Source organism: Teleopsis dalmanni, chromosome 2, assembly GCF_002237135.1.
Source record: "Teleopsis dalmanni isolate 2A chromosome 2, ASM223713v2, whole genome shotgun sequence".
Lineage (NCBI taxonomy): Eukaryota > Metazoa > Arthropoda > Insecta > Diptera > Diopsidae > Teleopsis > Teleopsis dalmanni.
In genome coordinates, this window is record NC_051847.1 from 152177374 (window position 1) to 152197700 (window position 20327).

The 20327-nt window shown below is 29.3% G+C and overlaps 3 protein-coding genes and 1 long non-coding RNA gene across 4 annotated transcripts; 1 reads left to right on the top strand and 3 right to left on the bottom strand.

The window, feature by feature from the left end:
• The first annotated feature begins 357 nt into the window (after positions 1 to 357).
• Positions 358 to 1482, top strand: LOC119680479 (mediator of RNA polymerase II transcription subunit 7-like). The gene is made up of 2 exons (XM_038093301.1): positions 358 to 770; positions 834 to 1482. Exons 1-2 carry the CDS (start codon positions 444 to 446, stop codon positions 1164 to 1166), a joined length of 660 nt encoding a protein of 219 aa, XP_037949229.1. The 5' UTR covers positions 358 to 443; the 3' UTR covers positions 1167 to 1482.
• A 1417-nt stretch (positions 1483 to 2899) lies between these two features.
• Positions 2900 to 8362, bottom strand: LOC119675944 (synaptic vesicle glycoprotein 2C-like). Its single transcript, XM_038087163.1, has 9 exons — positions 8281 to 8362; positions 5836 to 6205; positions 5583 to 5764; positions 5335 to 5516; positions 5034 to 5221; positions 4814 to 4976; positions 4638 to 4755; positions 3219 to 3378; positions 2900 to 3163 (listed from the first exon to the last, which is right to left on the bottom strand). Exons 1-9 carry the CDS (start codon positions 8312 to 8314, stop codon positions 2977 to 2979), a joined length of 1584 nt encoding a protein of 527 aa, XP_037943091.1. The 5' UTR covers positions 8315 to 8362; the 3' UTR covers positions 2900 to 2976.
• A 4251-nt stretch (positions 8363 to 12613) lies between these two features.
• LOC119675945 (synaptic vesicle glycoprotein 2B-like) lies at positions 12614 to 16594 on the bottom strand. Its single transcript, XM_038087164.1, has 10 exons — positions 16552 to 16594; positions 14650 to 15019; positions 14406 to 14587; positions 14168 to 14349; positions 13888 to 14105; positions 13648 to 13813; positions 13465 to 13582; positions 12935 to 13094; positions 12746 to 12873; positions 12614 to 12669 (listed from the first exon to the last, which is right to left on the bottom strand). The coding sequence occupies exons 1-10, from the start codon at positions 16583 to 16585 to the stop codon at positions 12614 to 12616; spliced, it is 1614 nt and encodes a 537-aa protein (XP_037943092.1). The 5' UTR covers positions 16586 to 16594.
• Positions 16595 to 19947: 3353 nt separating this feature from the next.
• LOC119677790 lies at positions 19948 to 20327 on the bottom strand. The gene is made up of 3 exons (XR_005252296.1): positions 20254 to 20327; positions 20048 to 20175; positions 19948 to 19981 (listed from the first exon to the last, which is right to left on the bottom strand). It is a non-coding gene; the product is annotated as an uncharacterized LOC119677790 (long non-coding RNA).

Here is a 20327-nt window from a genome sequence, read left to right on the forward strand (position 1 = left end):
GCCATTGTGAAAATTTTATAATATATTTAATAAATAAATAAGTAAATTTAAAAACTTCTAACCAAAAGTAGTAAATAAGTGTAATAAATAAATATTTACTTAAGTGCAGTGCGAAAAATTCCTAAAAAATTTCAATTTACTCGCACCCGCACACGGCCATAATAATCAAAAGCTGCCTTATGTTGCACAAATCAAAAAGACCTTGAATTTTATTCAAAAACATTTTCCTATCCACACAAGTGAGATATGCGCTAAATTTGACAAAAGTTGCTAACAAATTGCAAACGTCTTAAAAATTAACAGGAATTTTTACAAATAACAAAAATCAACAACAAATATAAAATTAAGAGTGTTTATCATAAAATTTATAATAAAAAAAAAGCAATTGAAATTTCTTCTCTGTACCGTGTGTTAAAAAAATTGCAAAAATTCCATCCATAGACATGGCGAATCCGGAGGTGACGCGGGTGATAAGCCTGCCGCTGCCGCCAACGCAATACATAAATCTCTATACAGATGAAAATATACGTCGAAATCGTGCACCTCGTCCACCGCCACCCATTTCAGACACCTACAGCATGTTCGGCGTGCAGTACAACAATGAGGAAATGATACGTTCACTGGAATCTCAGAACATTAAGCGTCTCATACCAATACACTTCGATCGTCGCAAAGAACTCAAAAAATTGAATCATTCGCTTTTTGTGAATTTTCTGGATTTAATTGATTTTTTAATACAATTTCCCGACAGTCCCCGGCGCACAGAAAAGGTAAGTAACTATATATACAAAGGTATATAAACTAGTATATAATTATTTGAATTTATGTTATAGATTGAGGATCTGAGTGTTCTTTTTGTGCACATGCATCATTTGCTGAATGAGTTTCGACCACATCAGGCGAGAGAAACATTGCGTGTTATGATGGAAATGCAGAAACGCCAACGTGTTGAGACAATGAATCGTTTCCAGAAGCACTTGGAACGTGTGCGCGAGATAGTCAATTCAGCCTTTGCTGCTATACCCGAACTGCAGGAAGAGAAAGTCGACACTAAAATTAATATCAAAGCGGAAGCAGACGCTAAGGATGTACGAGGCGGAAATGCAGCTGATAATAGTTATCACCTTGACCGAATTATGTGTAAGGTACTCGATGCAATGGATTGAGATAATTTGCTTGGTGCTTTCCAATAAGTCACTACGTTTAATTGCGGTTTAAAGTATATTATTTTTAATTAAGCGCCTTTCTTCATAATCAAATTGTCATTTAATTTACATATTTTTGTGGCTGAATCATCAGTCAATTTGATCATTTGATTTATATTTTTATTTTATAAAAACAATTTATTAAGTTAACATTAAGTTTCTTTCCGCAAGGATTTAGATTATAATAACATTGCATATAATTAAAAAATTCTCGCCTTACTTCCATAGTCTTGAGATGAGATTGTATTATAGAGAAAAAAATATAAATTATATATTCTAAAATAATTAATTGTTTTAATGCCCAAATAATTTTAATAATAATTTTTGTTAACGAGTTAATTAGTTAGTAGTTAAATAATACACTTTTTTAAATAACTTTTTTTTAAAAAATTTTTATTTGAATCGATATTTCGACTAGATTCTATAGTCATCATCACGGTACTATATAAAATTAATATATTGTTATTTTTATACTAATTATGAGAAGACTTTTCTTACTCATTAAGTTTCCTTCTTAAGATGCTTTGTTATTTTTAATTCAAATAATTTATAATTATGTATTTACATTGAAGTAGCTTTGGTCATCGTATTCATCTGAGATTCAATACTTGTAGAAATATTAGTTTTTAATCATTTTAAACATTTTTAATTTTATTTCATTGTTGTTGATCTCGGTCAGTTTGGAAACCCTTGTTTACGAAAACCTATTTGAGTTCATTGATATAAAGAAACTCGTACATGTAAACAATATCTATATTTTTATGTAGTAAAAATTATATTATTTCCAATATTGTATTCCTAATTAAATTAGTGCTTTTTTTTAAATATCTAGTCTTGTTACATACCTAAAACGAAAAAGGTTTTTAAATATCTGGAATGAAAAAGGTTCTTAAGTGAGCATCTAACATTAGATAAACAAATTAGACACGGTAAAGCAAGTTAAATATTGTAATTTATTTAGAAAATTGGTTTCACATACGAATATAATTTGAATTGATGAGACACAACAGATCTTTCCATCACAATGCCAGATTCTTCAAAATTAATAATAATAACAATATAATCAATGGTAGTATTATACTTGAATTGACTTTTAAACTGTGATTATTTACCACTAACTATTTAGCTGGGTTCAACAAAAAGATTTTTTAGTGTCAATACACAATCAGCGTTGAGATAATTACACTAACGAAAATCCAGATTGCAGTTACGATATATATACGTTTAAAATGGCTAAACTCTCAATGGAAGTTATTATTACCCCGAGTATGATAAAGATTATTACTATATTCCGTTAAAGTAATAACATCACCAATAGGCGGTGTATTTGTTCTGTTCATTTATATTAGTTTTTATTCTTCAAATAAATATCAGTGCTGTCCTGTTGCTGTTACTCGATACGCTCTTAGTAGTAGTATCTCTATTCACTCCTATTAAAATTTTTATATAGTATGATATAATATTGTAGATTCTCAAAGAAGAACAGATATATTTTAGTAACCTATTTAAAGTTATTTTATCTTACACAATCAATTTATCTACAGCTATTATTAGTTGTGAGTCCAGTGTTATAAATAAAATATATATTACCCAAAATATATATTTACTTCGAATAATTAATCCGAATTAATAAACTTAATTGAATAATTAATTGAACAGTTATAAAATTATAACGAATGTGTATAGTATTTTCTTCTATAATATATGTTTGTTCTCTAAATAAAAACAGTCTTCTTGGAGCTTGGTAGTAGACACGATAGAACTGTAGCACCTATTTTAAGTTAAAATTATAAAAACTATTAAATTGTATATTAACAATGATATACGCACAATAAAGAACGCATCCAATTGCCAGAAATGGTGGATAACATCCTAATTGAACAAGAACAGGAAACAGCATATTTCCACAAAATGTACCCAGACGACCAAACATCATAGCAGTTGCTACTGCCAAGGTTCTGTAAAGGAATATATAAGATTTGATTAAGTGATTTCAAGTTTGTTAGTTCTCACCTTAAGGATGTTGGGAAAAGTGTAACTACGATGCTCATTAATGCTGATGTGCAGATACTAGTCGCACCCATAAAACCGCAGACTATAATTAGTGTTGATAGCCCAGTTGAGGACCAGTAGAGACTTATGCCAATAGTACCGGATATTGTTAGACAAATAGCTAGAGGAAATATTTAAAAATTTGAAAAAATAATCAATTACTATTGTAAAACAGATCAATAAAAAAAATATATAAAATAAAAAATTTATTTTAATAACAATTTAAATATGTATGTATGTGTTTTAAGGATGGCTTTCTTAGTTGGTATGTTAGCGTCAATGAAGTTGTGCATAAGTTATTAACTAATCTGACTCAAATCATACTCAAGTATTGAGACTTTATTATGACTACGAAGTCGATCCTTAACATTGGTTCCACACACAATTTTTTTTTAAACATATATTTTGTTTATATTGACATCAAGCAAAATGATCGGCTCTAAGGATTATAATAGTAATGTTGTCTTTAAATCAGTATTGGGAGCTTTGTACGTTTCTGAAGTGTTTAGGTTGAGTAGTTTAACATTTCGAACTATTGGGGAGGATCAAAATTCGGTTTATTTTGGCTTTATATCTAGAGTTCTGTTCAAAGCGATACTATTTCGGTTTAACTTATGGGTTTGAATCGGAACTGATCCGAAAATCGAATAAAGTCATCATTTTTGTAACAACGTAAACCAGAATTGTACCATTTTATAAGGAATTGGCGCCAAAACCAGAACGAAATAGTTTTCAGTTCTAAGACCCGGATAAATTATAGTAAAAACTATACTAAACTATAAATCGTTATATTACATATAATTGTCAAAAATTAAAAATTTGTTGGTATTTGCTCTGATAAGTCTAGGTCTCCAATCACAAATTGTTTCAAATACTAAGGAATCCGAGAATGGAATTTTCAAGTTTCGTTGGAAGTTTTCGTTTCATTTTAATTTGAATCTATATAGTAACAAATTGCTGTTAATTTTTTTTTCACTAATTAACTTTATATATATTTATTTAACAAATTTTTCTTATAAACACACACACTATATATCTTGCTTGTATATAGGCCAAGGTATATATTATATACAGTCTGGATATTATATTGAAATATTCATTATATTTATATGTGATATACTATATATAAAAAATTTAAAATTAATGATGAAAAATAATAAATAATCCTAATTAGAAAATAATTTTTTTATATCACATTTTATCAACATTTCCGTAATAGATTCATTTGATATTAGCAACATGTTGCTAAGATCTGATATGCATCTAAAAAATGTATATGCGTTTCGTTGTTAGGCGGTGAGTAAATTGTTTACTTTCAATGTTATAAAAATAAGTTTTTTTTATATAAATAATTTTTTTAACAGAATTAATCTTACTTACATAATAGTATTTTGGGTGTTAGTAGATTTACGACACCGGCCGCGAAGAGAAAAGCAGTCATAGTAACGAATGCGACTATAATATTATTTATGTACATATCCAATGAAATATCTGGTGTCTGTTTAAATAAATATTTTTTGTATTTGGGTTAAAGCTTAAAAAAATGATTAACCTACAGTTTCACAAGTTCCCGTATGCTCCAAAACCGCTGCTGTTTTGTTTACATTGAATTCTAAGACCTTGCACATATTCGCCGAACCATCTGTATTCTGATGCAAAGATTCGTATTCCGCAATAGAAGAAAATAATTGTGGTAACCAAAGACGTATTGTGTTCAAACTGAAAAGCAGAATTTGGAAAAAGAATAGGAGGTAAGGTAATAACTGTTACACGCACCCGAAAAATAGTAAGAACTGCATTGTGTTGACATGTATGGAATGTCTCAATAATGGCTTATGAAACATCGGTCTCACTTGGTAGAAACCTACACGCAAAGCCTGTAAAATTCCTTTGTCCTTTGAATTTGGATTGTATCTATTAGAGCTCTCATCACTATTAGGTACCTCCTCCACCAAAGATTTTACCTACAAAAATAATATATTTGTGCTTTTATTTTCCTAGTTCAATAGTGGTGAACTATAAACTAATTATTTAGTTAGTTAGCTAATTATTTAGTTATATTACATCAAATACCTACCGGATAAGTTTCTTTTGGCTTTCTTGTATTTGTGTGATAAATATTTTGTAATAAATTCAAGGCTTCTTCATTTCGACCCTTTGCCATTAGAAATTTTGGACTCTCGGGCATAAGCGTAAAAAGCAGACCACTTATCAGGCACGGTAAACTGCAAACTGCCAAAAATATTTGCCACGAATGTACTATAAATTAATGAAATTCTTATAAACATATTTTTATTAAAAAGTAATATGACTTCCAAAACTAACCATTGAAACTTCCAAAAAACACAAAGTTCCAATCTCTTGGGAAAATGGCTAATGAAAGACAAGGCATCGCAATATTTGATAATGCAATTATTATGCCCATAACCATAAGCACACGGGAACGATACTTTTTACCATGAACTTCGGTTATATATGTGAATAAAGCTGCGCCTGGTCCATTAACTCTAATAAAAGAAGAGCGTGACTTTATGTATAAAGATCATATACATAGTATGATAAATAGTCCTCAACTCACATAAATCCACCAAGAAATTTAAATACTGCAAGCATCTCAAAGGTTTGACTTAATGAGCTGCAGAATACACAGACCATATTAGCTAAGTAACCAAATATGAGTAATTTTTTTCGTCCATATTTATCTCCGATAAAGCCCCACATCATAGCAGACACAACCATACCACCATAGCTCATTGCATTCAAAACTCCTTTGTTCAATAATGTTAATTTAAGATCACATTCTGCAATTGGAAGGATATATGACATTGTGGTAGTTTCGAATATTTCTCCAAATTTCGCCGGAATGGCTACCAGCAAGCAAATTAAATTGAATAAACCAAATCCAGATAAGTCTATGGCGGTTTCAAAGTCAACTTCGGTGAGCTTCTCTAGAAATAATATCATTATTCAGACAAATATTGAAAAGTAATTAGATTTAATATGAAAATTTAGATATCTTGAAGTAATAAGTTGTTCTATTATTAAATATTAGTTTAAATAATTAGCTTGAGCTAGTTAAAACGTTGTAGCTACAAATCCTGAAGATTAAAATCTAAAAAAAAAATCGGATAATCGAATCTTAGAACCCCATTATTTCCCAGTGTTGTACAGAAACTACAAGATTAGAACTAGGTTAGGTTAGGTTGGAGTGGCATTTTAGTGAATCAAAGCTCATTTGAGCGCAAATAATAGCTTGTTATGCTGCTATTTATGAGATACCGTCCGTATGCCAGGCCTGAAGCATTATCGTCAAGGTAGAGCTCGGAAGCAACTAATGCAAAAGAGTGTGTATTCGAGAAGAAGTGACAGTCCCATTTTTAATATTCTTTTGGTCAATGATAATCACTGACACATCAGGAGGAACTCATTTTCCTTCTCATTCGAATAGCTATCACCGCAATATGAGTCGTCAGAAAGTAGACCAAGTCTTATTGCATAACTTTTAAAACGTAAAGGTCTTTCAGAACCGTAATAATGAGTTGGTTCCGCTTAAGTTAAAGCAGTTGAACTTAGAAAAAATGATGAAGGAGTAGCAAGACTTACCTATAAGCTAATAGGATTAAAATCGATCATTATTTATAAGTTGCTTAAAGTTTTCATACTTTTCGTAGTATGGATTAAGCACAAGACGGCTTTATTTACTTATATTATAGAGCATCGTCAACCAAGAACAATTTCGTGCGATATTTAATAATTTTTTATGCGTTTTAACTAGAAAAGAATACATCGATCAACTTACTTTGATATTTGGTGATGAAACACCACATATAGAGACTGTAAAACGCTTGCTCAACGAGTTCGCATTCGTCGTGTTCTCCGCGACACATTTCGTAAAGGTCGTTCAAGAAGGGCTGTTGTATCAGAAAGCAACGATGTAGTGCGAGAAATGACTGAGATGTGTCGGCATGTCACACACTAGGATATAGAGGCGTTCTTGGAAATTAGTGGGACCAGCATAAATTCAATTTGACATAGACATTTAGCTATCAGAAAGTTTTGTTCCCTTTGGATTCTCCATAATTTAGCAATAGCTTAAAATTAGCAATGTGCTGATTGATGCAAGGAAATGCTAAAACAATACGGTCGAGGTAGCTCCAAACACGTCTATGACATTGTGACAGATCATAAATCATGAATCTTTGCCTATGAGCCCGAAACAAAATAGAAATTTAATGTGTGAGGCTTCCAAAGTGAGCGGAACCCAACAAAAGTTGTGCATATGCGGAGCAAATCCAAGCAAAAAGCAGCATGTTTTTTTAGAAAAACCGTTCATGTCGCAACTGTACTTCTTGAATAACCTGAGTGGTTTGCTAGAAGTCTTTGAAGAATTGAGAAAAACCAACCACTGAAGGAAGAGGAAAACTAATCGGTGAATGAAGATCATATTCCTTCACAACAATGCGGGTTCCAATACATTGGCTCAAATAAAAAAGATTTTGTGCACTCAAAACGTCAAATTGATGGGTCATATTCCCGACTTGGCATTCAATGAGTTCCACTTGTTCTAAAACATTGAAAAAAAAAGGCATGGCGAGCTTTTTTTTACGCATTTACAACCTTGGTTTTGGATATACTAACTTTATAGTGACAAAACTGCTTCAAAAATTGGTTCAATCGAATACAAAAATATATTGATTATCATGGAGAATACTTTGTGAAACAATGAAACCCTTTTCACTTATTAATCACTGTTTTTTTTTGTTGGGCTCTAGTCTTGAAATCCAGCCCTCGTATAACAGCATTAGAAACATGAAAACATTTCAGATAATATTATTTAGTTTGCATTTATCTTTCATCTTTAATAAAAGATATATATTTCTCGAATAAATCTTTTCGAAAACATTTAAACATTTACTATTTACATACTAACACAGTTATTTTTGTATTAGAGAGTATTATGAAAAAAGTATTTATGGGTTAATTAAAAGAAATGTAAAAATTTTTATAAAATTATTCAATTCACCATTTTCATCATCAGATTTTTGGACAGCTACCATTTTATTTTAATTTTTCCTATGGATTATGTATAAAGTATTTAATTTGAATTTTAAATTGGTTTGTTAATTAATATGTAATTATTTTAGATTTCAGAGCACTCTTCTTTGAAGGTTTTTTTTTTATGAATTTATATATTTATATATTTTATATATTTATTTGTATATTTTATTGAAACATCGAATACAAATATTTGCTATTAATTTTAAAATATATATTCAAAACAATTTATTTATAAAAAGTCTATTATTTTATAAATAATTATAATTTATTTAAGTTTAAGAGTTAGCGTTTTAGATACTCTACTCGCGCCGACACTCAGTATTTTACTAAAGATAGACAAACTTTGCTAACGTTTGAATCAATGTATGAAATATGATTGCTAGTCTCTAGTTTATCTAACATTTAAGAATAAAATAATAAATGTAATAAGTATTTTGGTAAATATTTGCTATAAGAACTTTATGGAAGATGCACACGGCGACTCTTACTTATCTGTAAATGCAATTTTGAAAATCCTAATCTTATCTTACTTTAATTCTTTCTTTTCCTTAATGAGTATAACTTTTTATCTCAACCTAAAATATCTTCTAATTCGAAGAATACATATCACGCTATATAGTATATATCTATGCTATATATATTTATATGCATCCAGAAAATATGCTCTAACCACATACTTGTTAAATTGACCAGATCATTTAATAGATTTATTTTGGATGATGTGGTAAGGAAGATATGAAAACCAACATGTGGTATGGCTGAGTCAATATGTGTCGAGTGAGAATATTTTGACCTGAGATTTAGTTTAAATCTGGTTAAATCAAACAAAATGTTTTGCTGAGTGTGCTTTTAAAGTTAAACTTCCTGAGATGACGCTACCGTCAGTGAAGTAAACAAAATCAAGATGTATAATGCTAGAGAACTCTATAAACAGATATAGCTTCGAGTGAGAAAATTGTTACTTGAATAGTCTTAAATAAGTAGAATGAGTTTTATAATTAAATTTAAGATTTAATTATATATTAAATGATTGTTATATAAAAATAATTGAATTTCTATTGAATTACTTTTCAAGTTCATTGAATGAAAACGATACAAGATACATTACGAGCTTTAATCGTAGAAAATACACATTCAATAACGAAATATTTTTGTTTTGTAAGAAATGAAAAAAAAATTGATAAGATAAATATGTTTTTATTTTAAAAAAGTAATTGAAATTTTTCCAAAAATGTTAATTTGATAGTAAACGACAACATTTTCAAATTTCACACTAACGAGATGTGATTATAGGTCTACCATCAAACTAAAATGTCCATAAATACTACATGATGAAATTCAACTAAGATATTAACATTTATGCTATCTAATGATAGTTTCTTTTCTATATGATAAATTTACTGTTAATACTGAATTCGAAGCGAGAGCATACTTTTTTTTCATGGAAATACCTATAATAGTTAATGTAATTTAATTGCAAATACGTTGTAAATACCTAGAAGTTTTTAAATTTCACCACCTTTGCAACTCCACTTCAATATCTCAGACAGAAATTTTCGCCATACTTAAAACCTTTTAAAATACTTTTGCAGCAAACATGAATTTCAAGAAAAAGGAAGTTCAGTTTTTCACTGACAGTCAGACATATGTCAAAGCTATTAAAGCAGTCTATATTTTGTCCAAGATAGTTCATGAAAAAGGCGATTTATTTACTTATAAGATAGTAGTATCAAGGCAACACTGTTTTGAGCTCTTGGACGTAGCATGGAATAAGCACACTGGTCAGCTAGCTAGAGTTGAGGTGTCTTAAATTTGAACCTCCCGTATCCATTCCTGCTTCTAATTGATCCAGGTTCAGGCTAAACCAAACCAGCCATCCGCAGACGAAATTTGACTTAAGATCACTTTTTACGATTGGTTAACAGAAATTGGGGCTAATAATTTTATGCTCCATATTTGAAACATATGATTTAATCAATAAAAGTACTTGTAAATCGCAAGTATTTCAGCTAACATCGGCTCTAATGTAACACTAGATTATAGAATGATACGGAGCCAAGCTAAGCCTGCCCATCTCAAACTCTTGTAAAACATGTTTACCTGCGCTTGAGAGAGATATCGGAAAACTTGTTGTGACTTTGCCCAGCCTTATTAAGATTCAAGTTCAAGTTTCTAGTTGCTCCATTATTTGATTTACACAGCGATATTTACCATATTAGTAATGGTGAAATATTTTAAATTATTAATGTGTACAGGTGAACCGTTCTTAACGGTTGTAACTGACTATGGGTTTTAGTATTCTCTTCAAGAACATATCTTTAATGTATTTTAATTATTCATTGATACTTCTCAGAGAACGGGATGACTAATATGTCGGCAAGAACTGTTCTACTTCGTAAAGTTAAAGTACACCTCCATGCTAAATAGGTCTTTATAGAATCTTATCTACATCTGATGTGTGTTTAACTTCAAACTATTTCTACGCTTTATAAATATTAATAAATATTTTTTATTAGCTTAAATATTACGTTTACAATGGTTATTTAAAAGTGGTGAACCATTTTATAGTTTATATGATTACTCAGTATTATATATGAATTATTTAATTATAATGTAAAATTAAACTAAAAAAGGGAACAAAATTAGTTTTTAGATAAAAATGCATATTGCATGATAATCGTGCATATTGTATGAGTATTACATAAATTTTTTTCAAAAATATTATTCACATCGTAAAGATTATAAAAATACCTATTAAGATAGTTTACGATCGTAGAGTAAAATGTATATTTTAGATTTAATAGTAATTATAAGCATTTATTTTAATTTGCTTATACAAGTTTATTAAGATTAGAAAGACGTTTATAATAATGTTTTTTAAATATCGAACACTCTTTAAGACTCTTTATATCATTAAATTAAAAGATTAAAATTGTTAAGGTTTTTGAAACAATAATACTGAAATATTATAAATCTGAAACGTTGACTCACTTTATGTTTGAGTGCCCTATTTACTCCTCAGTACGAGATCACCATCTTAGTTTCTTCAGAGACAGTCTTCAGAGACAATAAATCTCTAATTTTCAACTGCACTGATCCGCAATCATCTAAAGCAATATTCACATATATAATAAATAGTCTTAAAATCAGATAATTTATTATAAACGAATAAGATTTTGCAAAATTTTTTTTGGAGATATATACATATATAATTATAATTATTTCCCTACTATTTATTTAACTTAACTTTTTTTGTTTTTATCGCTTACTTTTTAAACCTAATTAGTAATAAGTTTACTTTAGTTAACTATAAGTTACAACTATAAGTTCAGAAGTAAATAAATGTTGAATTGATTGAATTGAATTATAAATCTGATAAAATTCATTTGTATCTTTTGGAATCAGTGTCATTAGACAACTTCTTTTTCTTTATTTGTCAATTCGATATCGAATATTGGTGATAATATAACATAAAATTATATTAAAGTTGATTTTTTTGTCGAGTGTGACGCGTCTTATGACGAAAAGAAAACTAGAAGGGTTCGAGCAGTAATGAAGAAACAACAACAAAAATTTGATCGAAAATTTATCGAAATTTGGCTGACCATACAACGCTGTTTGGAGCATTGCCAAGTACTCGTCATCAGTGATCTTAGGATCTTAATGATCTTATATTCGAATTTTAATTTTTTTTTATATTTTTAATAATGTTTCAAATTTTTTTTTATATTTTAGGAAATATTTTTATTTTTATAAATTGATATTTATTATTTTAATTTTTAATTTCTTGGTTGGACTGCAAGTGAATGGCTTGGAAGTTGTGGTTGTTAAATAAAACTATATTGTTTGAATCAAATTTTAATAAACATAATTCAATTTTTTTTACAATTTGTACATATTGTTCACTATTTAAGCAGAAGCTATATTTATAAGGTTATCTCTCGTATTCCTGTCCATTGATGGCTTTTTCGCAGCCATGAAAATTGTTTCATACTAAGATAAGTTAATCCAGCGATGAATGCCTTGTTGACTTGATTCATACTAAAGTCCGTTTTGAGACTTAAGTTACAATTGAGAAATCGGGTCTTAATGTGATAATTTATTTATTTATTTTTTTTTTATTTATTTTAGCAATTGAGCAATTCATTTTACACTTTAAATTTATATTGAGTTTGATTAAAATTAAATACTAAAACAGAAAAGCTATACATTTACAAAGTATAAAAAGTATAATATGATTATTAATGCTTACGTGTAAATAAAATCTCGTAATTATAGTTTTATATGTACTATATATTTTAAATAAATATCGTCTTTTTCGGACTGGGTAAAATACAAGCTAAGCTTCCAGCGCCTTTTTCGAAAATATAAATTACAAAATAAACCAATTACATATAAAATTTATTTCAGTAATTTAGTTTTATACTCACAAAATAAAACCAAGCCAACCATTAGAAAAGGTGAAATGCAACCGATTTCAATGAAAACCGGAAACAGCATATTACCAGAAAGTGCACCTAAGCGACCAAACATCATAGCACATGAAACAACCAAAGTCCTGCCAGAGATAATGAATTTTTAAAAATATCTTTCTTTCTTTAATTTTAAACTTTTTTTACCTTAAAGTGGTTGGAAAAAGTGTGACTATAACACTTAAAAGGGTTGAAGTAGAAACACTGCACACAGCAATAAATAAGGAGGATATAACCAATGTTGTTAAACCACTCGAGGACCAATAAAGGCTTAAACCACATGCGCCCGAAATGAAAAGGCCACAAACTGTAAAAATATGAAAAAGTTTTTGGAATTCATGACAATGAAAGTGTGGAATTTTTATTTTTTAAAAATATTTAAAATTTCTTTAAAATATTAATTTTTATATGAAATTTTAAACTTTAAAAATTGTTTTATATATAATTTTAAAAGCTTGTAAAAGATTCCAAAGATTCATGGAAATTGGGGGAATAAATTTTAACATAATTTTCATTATGTTAGTTAACATGGCATGTTAAGCGGTTATAATTATGTTAATGCGAACTGTTCTTTGTAGTTATGAAAAATTTTAACAATAATTTAATTGTGTAAAGATGAATTTCTATTACAAAAAATGATTTGAAATGATAATAAATTAATATGCAAATACACATACTCAGCATATTTTTAGTTCCCAAAAGATTTACTATAGAACCCGCAAAGCAATATCCTACAAGCGTTGCGACAGCAACAATAATATTATTGATGTACATATCCATAGAGACATGAGCATTCTAATGAGTTATAAAAGCATTAACATTAAGTCATCCTTGAAGATTTGATTATTGACTTTACTTACTGTCTCACAAGCTTCAGGGTAATTAATCACAGCTGTCGCAGTTTTATTAACACTGTATTCCAAAATTGTGCAGAGATTGGATGAAGAATTAGTGCCCAGGTTCAATGCTTCATATTCGGCAATTGAAGCGAAAAGCTGTGGCAGCCAAAGTCTAATTGTGTTGAGCCTTTAAATAGTAATTTATACTATTAGAAATATTTCATTTATAAAAAAATTTTTCTCTTTTCAGTAGTTACTTACCCAAGTAGCAGACAAAATTGCATTGTGTAAACATGTATAGAGTGACCTAATAAAGGTTTGCGAATCATTGGTTTCATTTGTTGTAAACCATCACGAAGCGCCTTCAAACCATTCCTATGCTTACGTTGTGTCAATGTGTTTGCCTTCGCTTCAATAGTGTAAACAGACTCATTGATATTACCATCACGACTTGGCACTTCCTCAACTAAAGATTTTATCTGCGTTGAAGTTTTTTCGTTTTATTAACTATTCAAGTAATTTTTACTGATTTCACACTTACTGGATAAGTAGATTTTGGTTTTCTGGTATTGATATAATATACTTTTTGAAAAGCTAGCAAAGCTTCAGCATTTTTACCTTGTGACATTAAAAATTTTGGGCTCTCTGGCATTATTGTAAATAACAAACCACTCATTAAGCTGGGAAAGCAACAAATTGCCAGAAATATTTGCCAACTATGTACTGAAAATAAATTATAAAATTAACTATATAACAACACAGTTAAGATATAAACTTACTACTAAAGTTATCTGATATAACAAAATGCCATTCTTGTGGAAAAATAGCCCACGATAAAGCAGGCAGTGCTAAAGTTGCAGTGGAGGTTATAACGCCTATTATCAATACCACACGCGCACGATATTTGTTACTGTGTAATTCTGTCACGTAAGTAAGTAAGACTGCACCGGGGCCATTGACACTGTAAAAAGCATCAACATTTATTTTTTTTAAATAAAAAACTATACCTGTTTGCATACTTACATAAATCCTCCAAAAAATTTGAAAACAGCAACCATTTCAAAGGTTTGACTCATTGCACTGCACAACACACAAACGGCATCTGCTATATAACCGAAGACTAAGATATTTTTACGTCCTTTCGTATCAGAAAGGTAACCCCAAAATATTGCTGAAGTAATCATACCGGCATATGTCATCGCATTTAGTACACCTTTGTCCAAGAGTGTGAGTTTTAGGTCACATTCTGCAACTGGCATAACGTAGGACATTGTCGTAGTTTGAAAAATAACAGCTGACTTTGCAGGGATTGCGGCGAGAAGTAAAATAAAATTAAATAGTCCAAAACCGGATGCACTAATTGCTGTCTCAAAATCGGCGGGTTCAGCTCTTACTAAAAATTAAAAAAATTTTTTTTTGGTTAAAGTATATAAAACAAAAATAAAATGAATTTTTTTGTTACATTTCTAACATAAATTAAAAAAGATATATAAAATATAAAATTAAACTGTATAAAAACTTTTAGTGTTAATAATAAGACGATTAAATTTATTTTTGTTGTTGATGTGCCATTTAAATATACTATTATATACCATCGTAGGTACTAGCTTTCGAAAATATGCCAAGGAATTGCTTCATTAATTATAATATATCCGTAAAAGATATCTAACAAATAGCTCAAGTAAATTTAAGGGTGAATACCATCGCTCATCCATATGGAAGAGAGTGTCTCTTCCGTATGTAGCTAAGTCCTTGAAAACACGTCTCAAGGTGGCTCATACTTACCTATATTGCGAATTTTTTTTATGACGTTTTCTTCATTAAAGAAAGCTCTCATGGATGTTAAAGATGAATGATTGTTAGTAATGAACATTGAGGCTCATGTAACTAGTGCGGCTAATATTAACAGACTCCTGTGCGGAGTTAATTAAATAAATTGAATAAAAATGGAGATAAAGTCAAATTGGGATTATATGCACGGTAAAGCACGGTACCAGAGAAGTTAATTTAAGAGCGAAATTTTTATATTTTCTTTGGGACATATAGGATTTGTTGAAACTGACTTTCCCTTCTTTGCAGAGATGAAACGGTAACGTCTATTTTTTAAATGTTTATCTGGTTTATACAGTTGGGCAGATTGAGAGTGTGTCTAAAGGGTATGTATAATAGATTTTCTAAATATATTGATTTTTTTGGTGAAAGAAGTTTTTACGACATCGAAGAAGCTATCCTTCATGTAAAGCAAACAAACTTTAGATGGGTTAGTGAGGTTAAGACAAAGTTCTATTCAAATAAAAAAGCTAAGAGTATTTTTAGTTATTGCAAATCTGCTATATTTGGGGGTGGAAAAATTGTTTTTATTTTTTTTAAATGCATATAAAAAACATGATATTTTGACTTGAATGTGTTGAGAGAAACCTATTAATAATATTTTTATTACCGGCTACAGTTCACCTTTTTTGAATTAAACGTATGTTTAATATTTATTGTCATGTTTTTTGTTCAGTTGTCTATATTGCATTGGACATAGACAACGGAACCAAAAACATACCGAATGGATATAGATTTTATTAGAATTAATTCATGTTAATTAATTGTAGAATTCTTATCTTGAATTATATTAAAAAATATTCAACAAACGTTTAATTTAAAAAAGGTGATCTGTTGCCAAATATAAAATATATTCAAAAATTAAAAAATTTATGTTTTTAATACTATGAATCCCCATATAGAGGTTTTTCGAACAGTGGTGAACTACAACAACAAAAATTCATTTCGTATTATTTTAATTACTTGACAGCTGTATGGTCAGCCGTTTCGAGTATTGCCAAATACCCATCATCAGTGGTATTGGAAATAATGAAATTTTATTTTAAGGAACTTGATCAAATTTTAAACAAAATATTTTTCTTGAAACCTACTTACCCCTTTTATTGTCATTCGGTCTAGTAGTGTCCATAATTGATAATTATATATTATATATTTTTATCACAATAAAAAGTACGTACATAGAGCTCATATAATGTAGTAATTTATTATTACTTGTCATTTAGTTATAAGATATTTTTATTTCAAATACCAAATACACTTTTAAATAGAATTTTAAATAGAATTTCAATTAACAACAGAATAATGATAAATAAATGAATATTTTTTAATATTTGTTGAAGTTCATATATTAAAACGTTGCATGCAAATCAATTATTTTGTACACCACTGTTTCTTGATTGGAATGAACTTTATTAATTGATCTTTGAATTCATCTGCAGAGCAATTGATGATGAAATTGTGTAACTCAGTTCCGGATACAAATACAAATTACCGCCGATATAGACTTAAGTGGTCCGCTCGTTTCGACTTGTAATTAAACAATAATGATAAAATTCTGACACTTTGTATTAAAATCGTTGCTACCACTTCACTCAGATGGAAACATTTTATTTATATTTATTTGAAAAATAAATAGAATTATAATAAGCAAATAACGAGTTGCATGTTGAACTTATAGAACAAAAACGTCATCTCTATATAAATGTAATTTCCTTAATCTAAACTTTAATCTTATCTTAATTATTTTTATTAAAGTTGTTATGGTACATATGTGGTTTTGTTCGGCTATACTTACTTAATGCTGCCTACTGCATTATTTACATAGTATTAAATGATATCAACTTATTAAGATTCCCATTTATAAGATATAGTTTCATCATAAATTTTTTCAGCTCATCACTGAATTCACTGTGTGAAAGTGCGTTCACACAGCAAGATTATAAAGAAGTTCTTAATTCAAACTATTATTAAAATTGGAATTGAAAGTAAATTCAACGTCCTTTACGATAATGATAGATAAGGTTGTTAATGTATTATATTATATTATGACATGTTTCAAAAGACCGTACAATTAGAAATTGATTGTATATCTAAGAACTTAGTCTTTCTACAAAAAGTTTCCAGTTGTGTCTATTCCGTGTCATGTATCTAAGCTCTTTAAACGATTTGGACATTTCGGTGAATACTGTTCGCCTCTATGTTGCCTTTGCACGTCCTCTTCTTCTTAATCCTACCGGGTTCTATTCTAAAGCTGAAGGACTGATATCATCACATGAATGAAATAATTTTATTAAATTCTTTCTATTCAATATATTCTTGATTATTTCAAAAATAAAATTTTTGTAATTCTAACCAATTATGATTATAAAGAGATACATTTATAAGCAAGTCAATCGCACTAGTACACTAATTATGTTATATATGCATGCATAACAATAATATAATATGTATAATAATATAATATAATCACTTTTTTGGGATGTAAACGGAGTTCCATTAATTGACTATCTTAAAAAAGGGAAAACAATTAATTTTGAAAGACTTATTTTAAATCAGACTCGTTTAAATTAGACCGACTTAGTTGCGTTATTCCAATTATTTTTATTTTTTAAACGTATAAGACTCATTTGTCAGACCGCTTATCAACAGGAACAAAAAAATTGTTAATCTGTTATAATTTATTTTATAAGTAGTATTCCACAGTATAATTGGTCTATAAATATCATATAAAAATATATGTTCTTCTTCGTGCATTTAGCATATAATGATTGGTTACTATTTGCTTTGTATAAATTCGTTTATCTAAACGACTGTGAAAATACCGGAAGTCCCATTGCTAGATATCTAAATCTAGTTAAAATCTATTTTTCTATTTTCCCAATACCCAACACTTGGAATTTAAGTGTGCTTTGCCCAATCCACAAAGAAAGTGATTATAAAAATTGTGCTAATTATAGCGGGACCACTCTTTTATATATCGCAAATAAGGTTCTGTCAAATGTACTATGTGAAAGATTGAAGCCAGTTAATCGTAAACCAACTGATTGGACCTTATCATCCTAGACCAGATATTTACAGTACGTCAAATTCTGGAGAACAGCCAAGAAAAGGAAATCGACACTCACCATCTATTTGTTGATTTCAAAGCCGATTTTGACATTACGACTTGAAGCATTTTTCATGTTGCTAGATCTGAATTTCGTATTCCAGCATAACTTATACGGCTATGTAAAATGACATTAAGCAACATCAGCAGCTCCAATAGAATTGGGAAGAACCGAGCAGTTTGATACCACATGATGTTTCAGACAGGGTGAATACTAGTCGTGTGACTTCTTTAATCTAACGTTGGAAACGATAATCCAAGCAGCAGATTTAAGTCGTACTGGCACAATATTCTACAAAAGTGTGATGCTGATACGTTCGCCTGTATACCAACGCCGTCAGTGCGGCACTTTTCAACTTAGAAAAACAAGCGAGATAAATAGGTCTTATAGTGAATGAGAGTAAAACAAAGTGCCTTCTGTCAACAAACAAATTTTGGCTTTGCTGGATTGTTCATGTTGTGCAAATGGAAGAAAATCCTTGGGTTAAAAAGGTGTTTGATTCGGCACCTGTAGATTGAAAATGCGATAGCGGACTTTTTTATTTTAGCTATAACGATGACGATATGGAGGTGTTTGATACTAATAATTGGCGAGAGCATGCCAGTGATCGGGCTGGTTGGCGAGAGCCAGCCACTGATCGGTCTGGCTGGCGAGAGCAAACTACTGATCGGGCTGGCTGGCGGAGGTTACTGGACACGGCCAAGGAAAGTTCACGTGTGTAATACTCAACTAACTAAGAATGTAAGTAAGTAAGTATATTAATATTTTGTAAATTTTTTGTTGTATTTTTGAACGTGGGGAGAATTATTGAGCAAATCGCATAAATTCCATTATCTAATTTTTTTTAGATGATTCTTTAACATTACTCGTATAGTATATGTATCTATAACACTTTCTCTTCATATACCTTCTCTTCTCTTCATAACTTTCAAACAACTTAATCTTGAAAGTTGTTTTATGTGATTGAAATAAATTAGTGATATATTGTATTTTAACTTAATTATTTGTTTTTATTGATATATTTTCATTGTTTTTAAGTGACATTCTTCTATAATATTCTCTTATTTTAAAACTATATAAATTAACAAAATTATTAAATAATATTTTATTTTGTAATATTTCAAACCAGAAAAATAATTTCATGAACAGTCTTTAAAAATCTTAGGCTAATAGTTGTTATATATAAATTGAATTAAATATTTCTTATTGGTAAAAGTATTGTGCCTTATATTAATCATTAATCTAAATTATGCGTAAAGACATATATTTTTAAAAGTAATTAACTCTAATATATTATATATTTTAACTATTTTGTGCCACAGAATTATTCTACTTGATTTTCTCATGATCATTTTATCATATTTAAGTAAATGTGGTTTTTTTAGGACTTGGTAAAATGCAGGATAGAGCCGCAGCACCTATGAGAAATTGTAAGAATATATAGTCAATAACTAATAATAGGAGTGCTAATGTAATTAACTTACAAAACATGACAAAGCCCACCATTAAAAATGGTGGTATGCAACCGATTTCAATAAAAACTGGGAACAACATATTTCCGGAAAGAGCACCAAGACGACCAAACATCATAGCAGATGCAACGATTAAAGCTCTAAAGTAAAGAAGAATATTCATCAATATTCTTAATGTAGATTAATAAATAAATTATTAATTATGTGTATATACATACCTTAAAGATGTTGGAAAGAGTGTCACCACTACGCCTAATAATGAAGATGTTGATATGCTTGAGACTGTTATAAA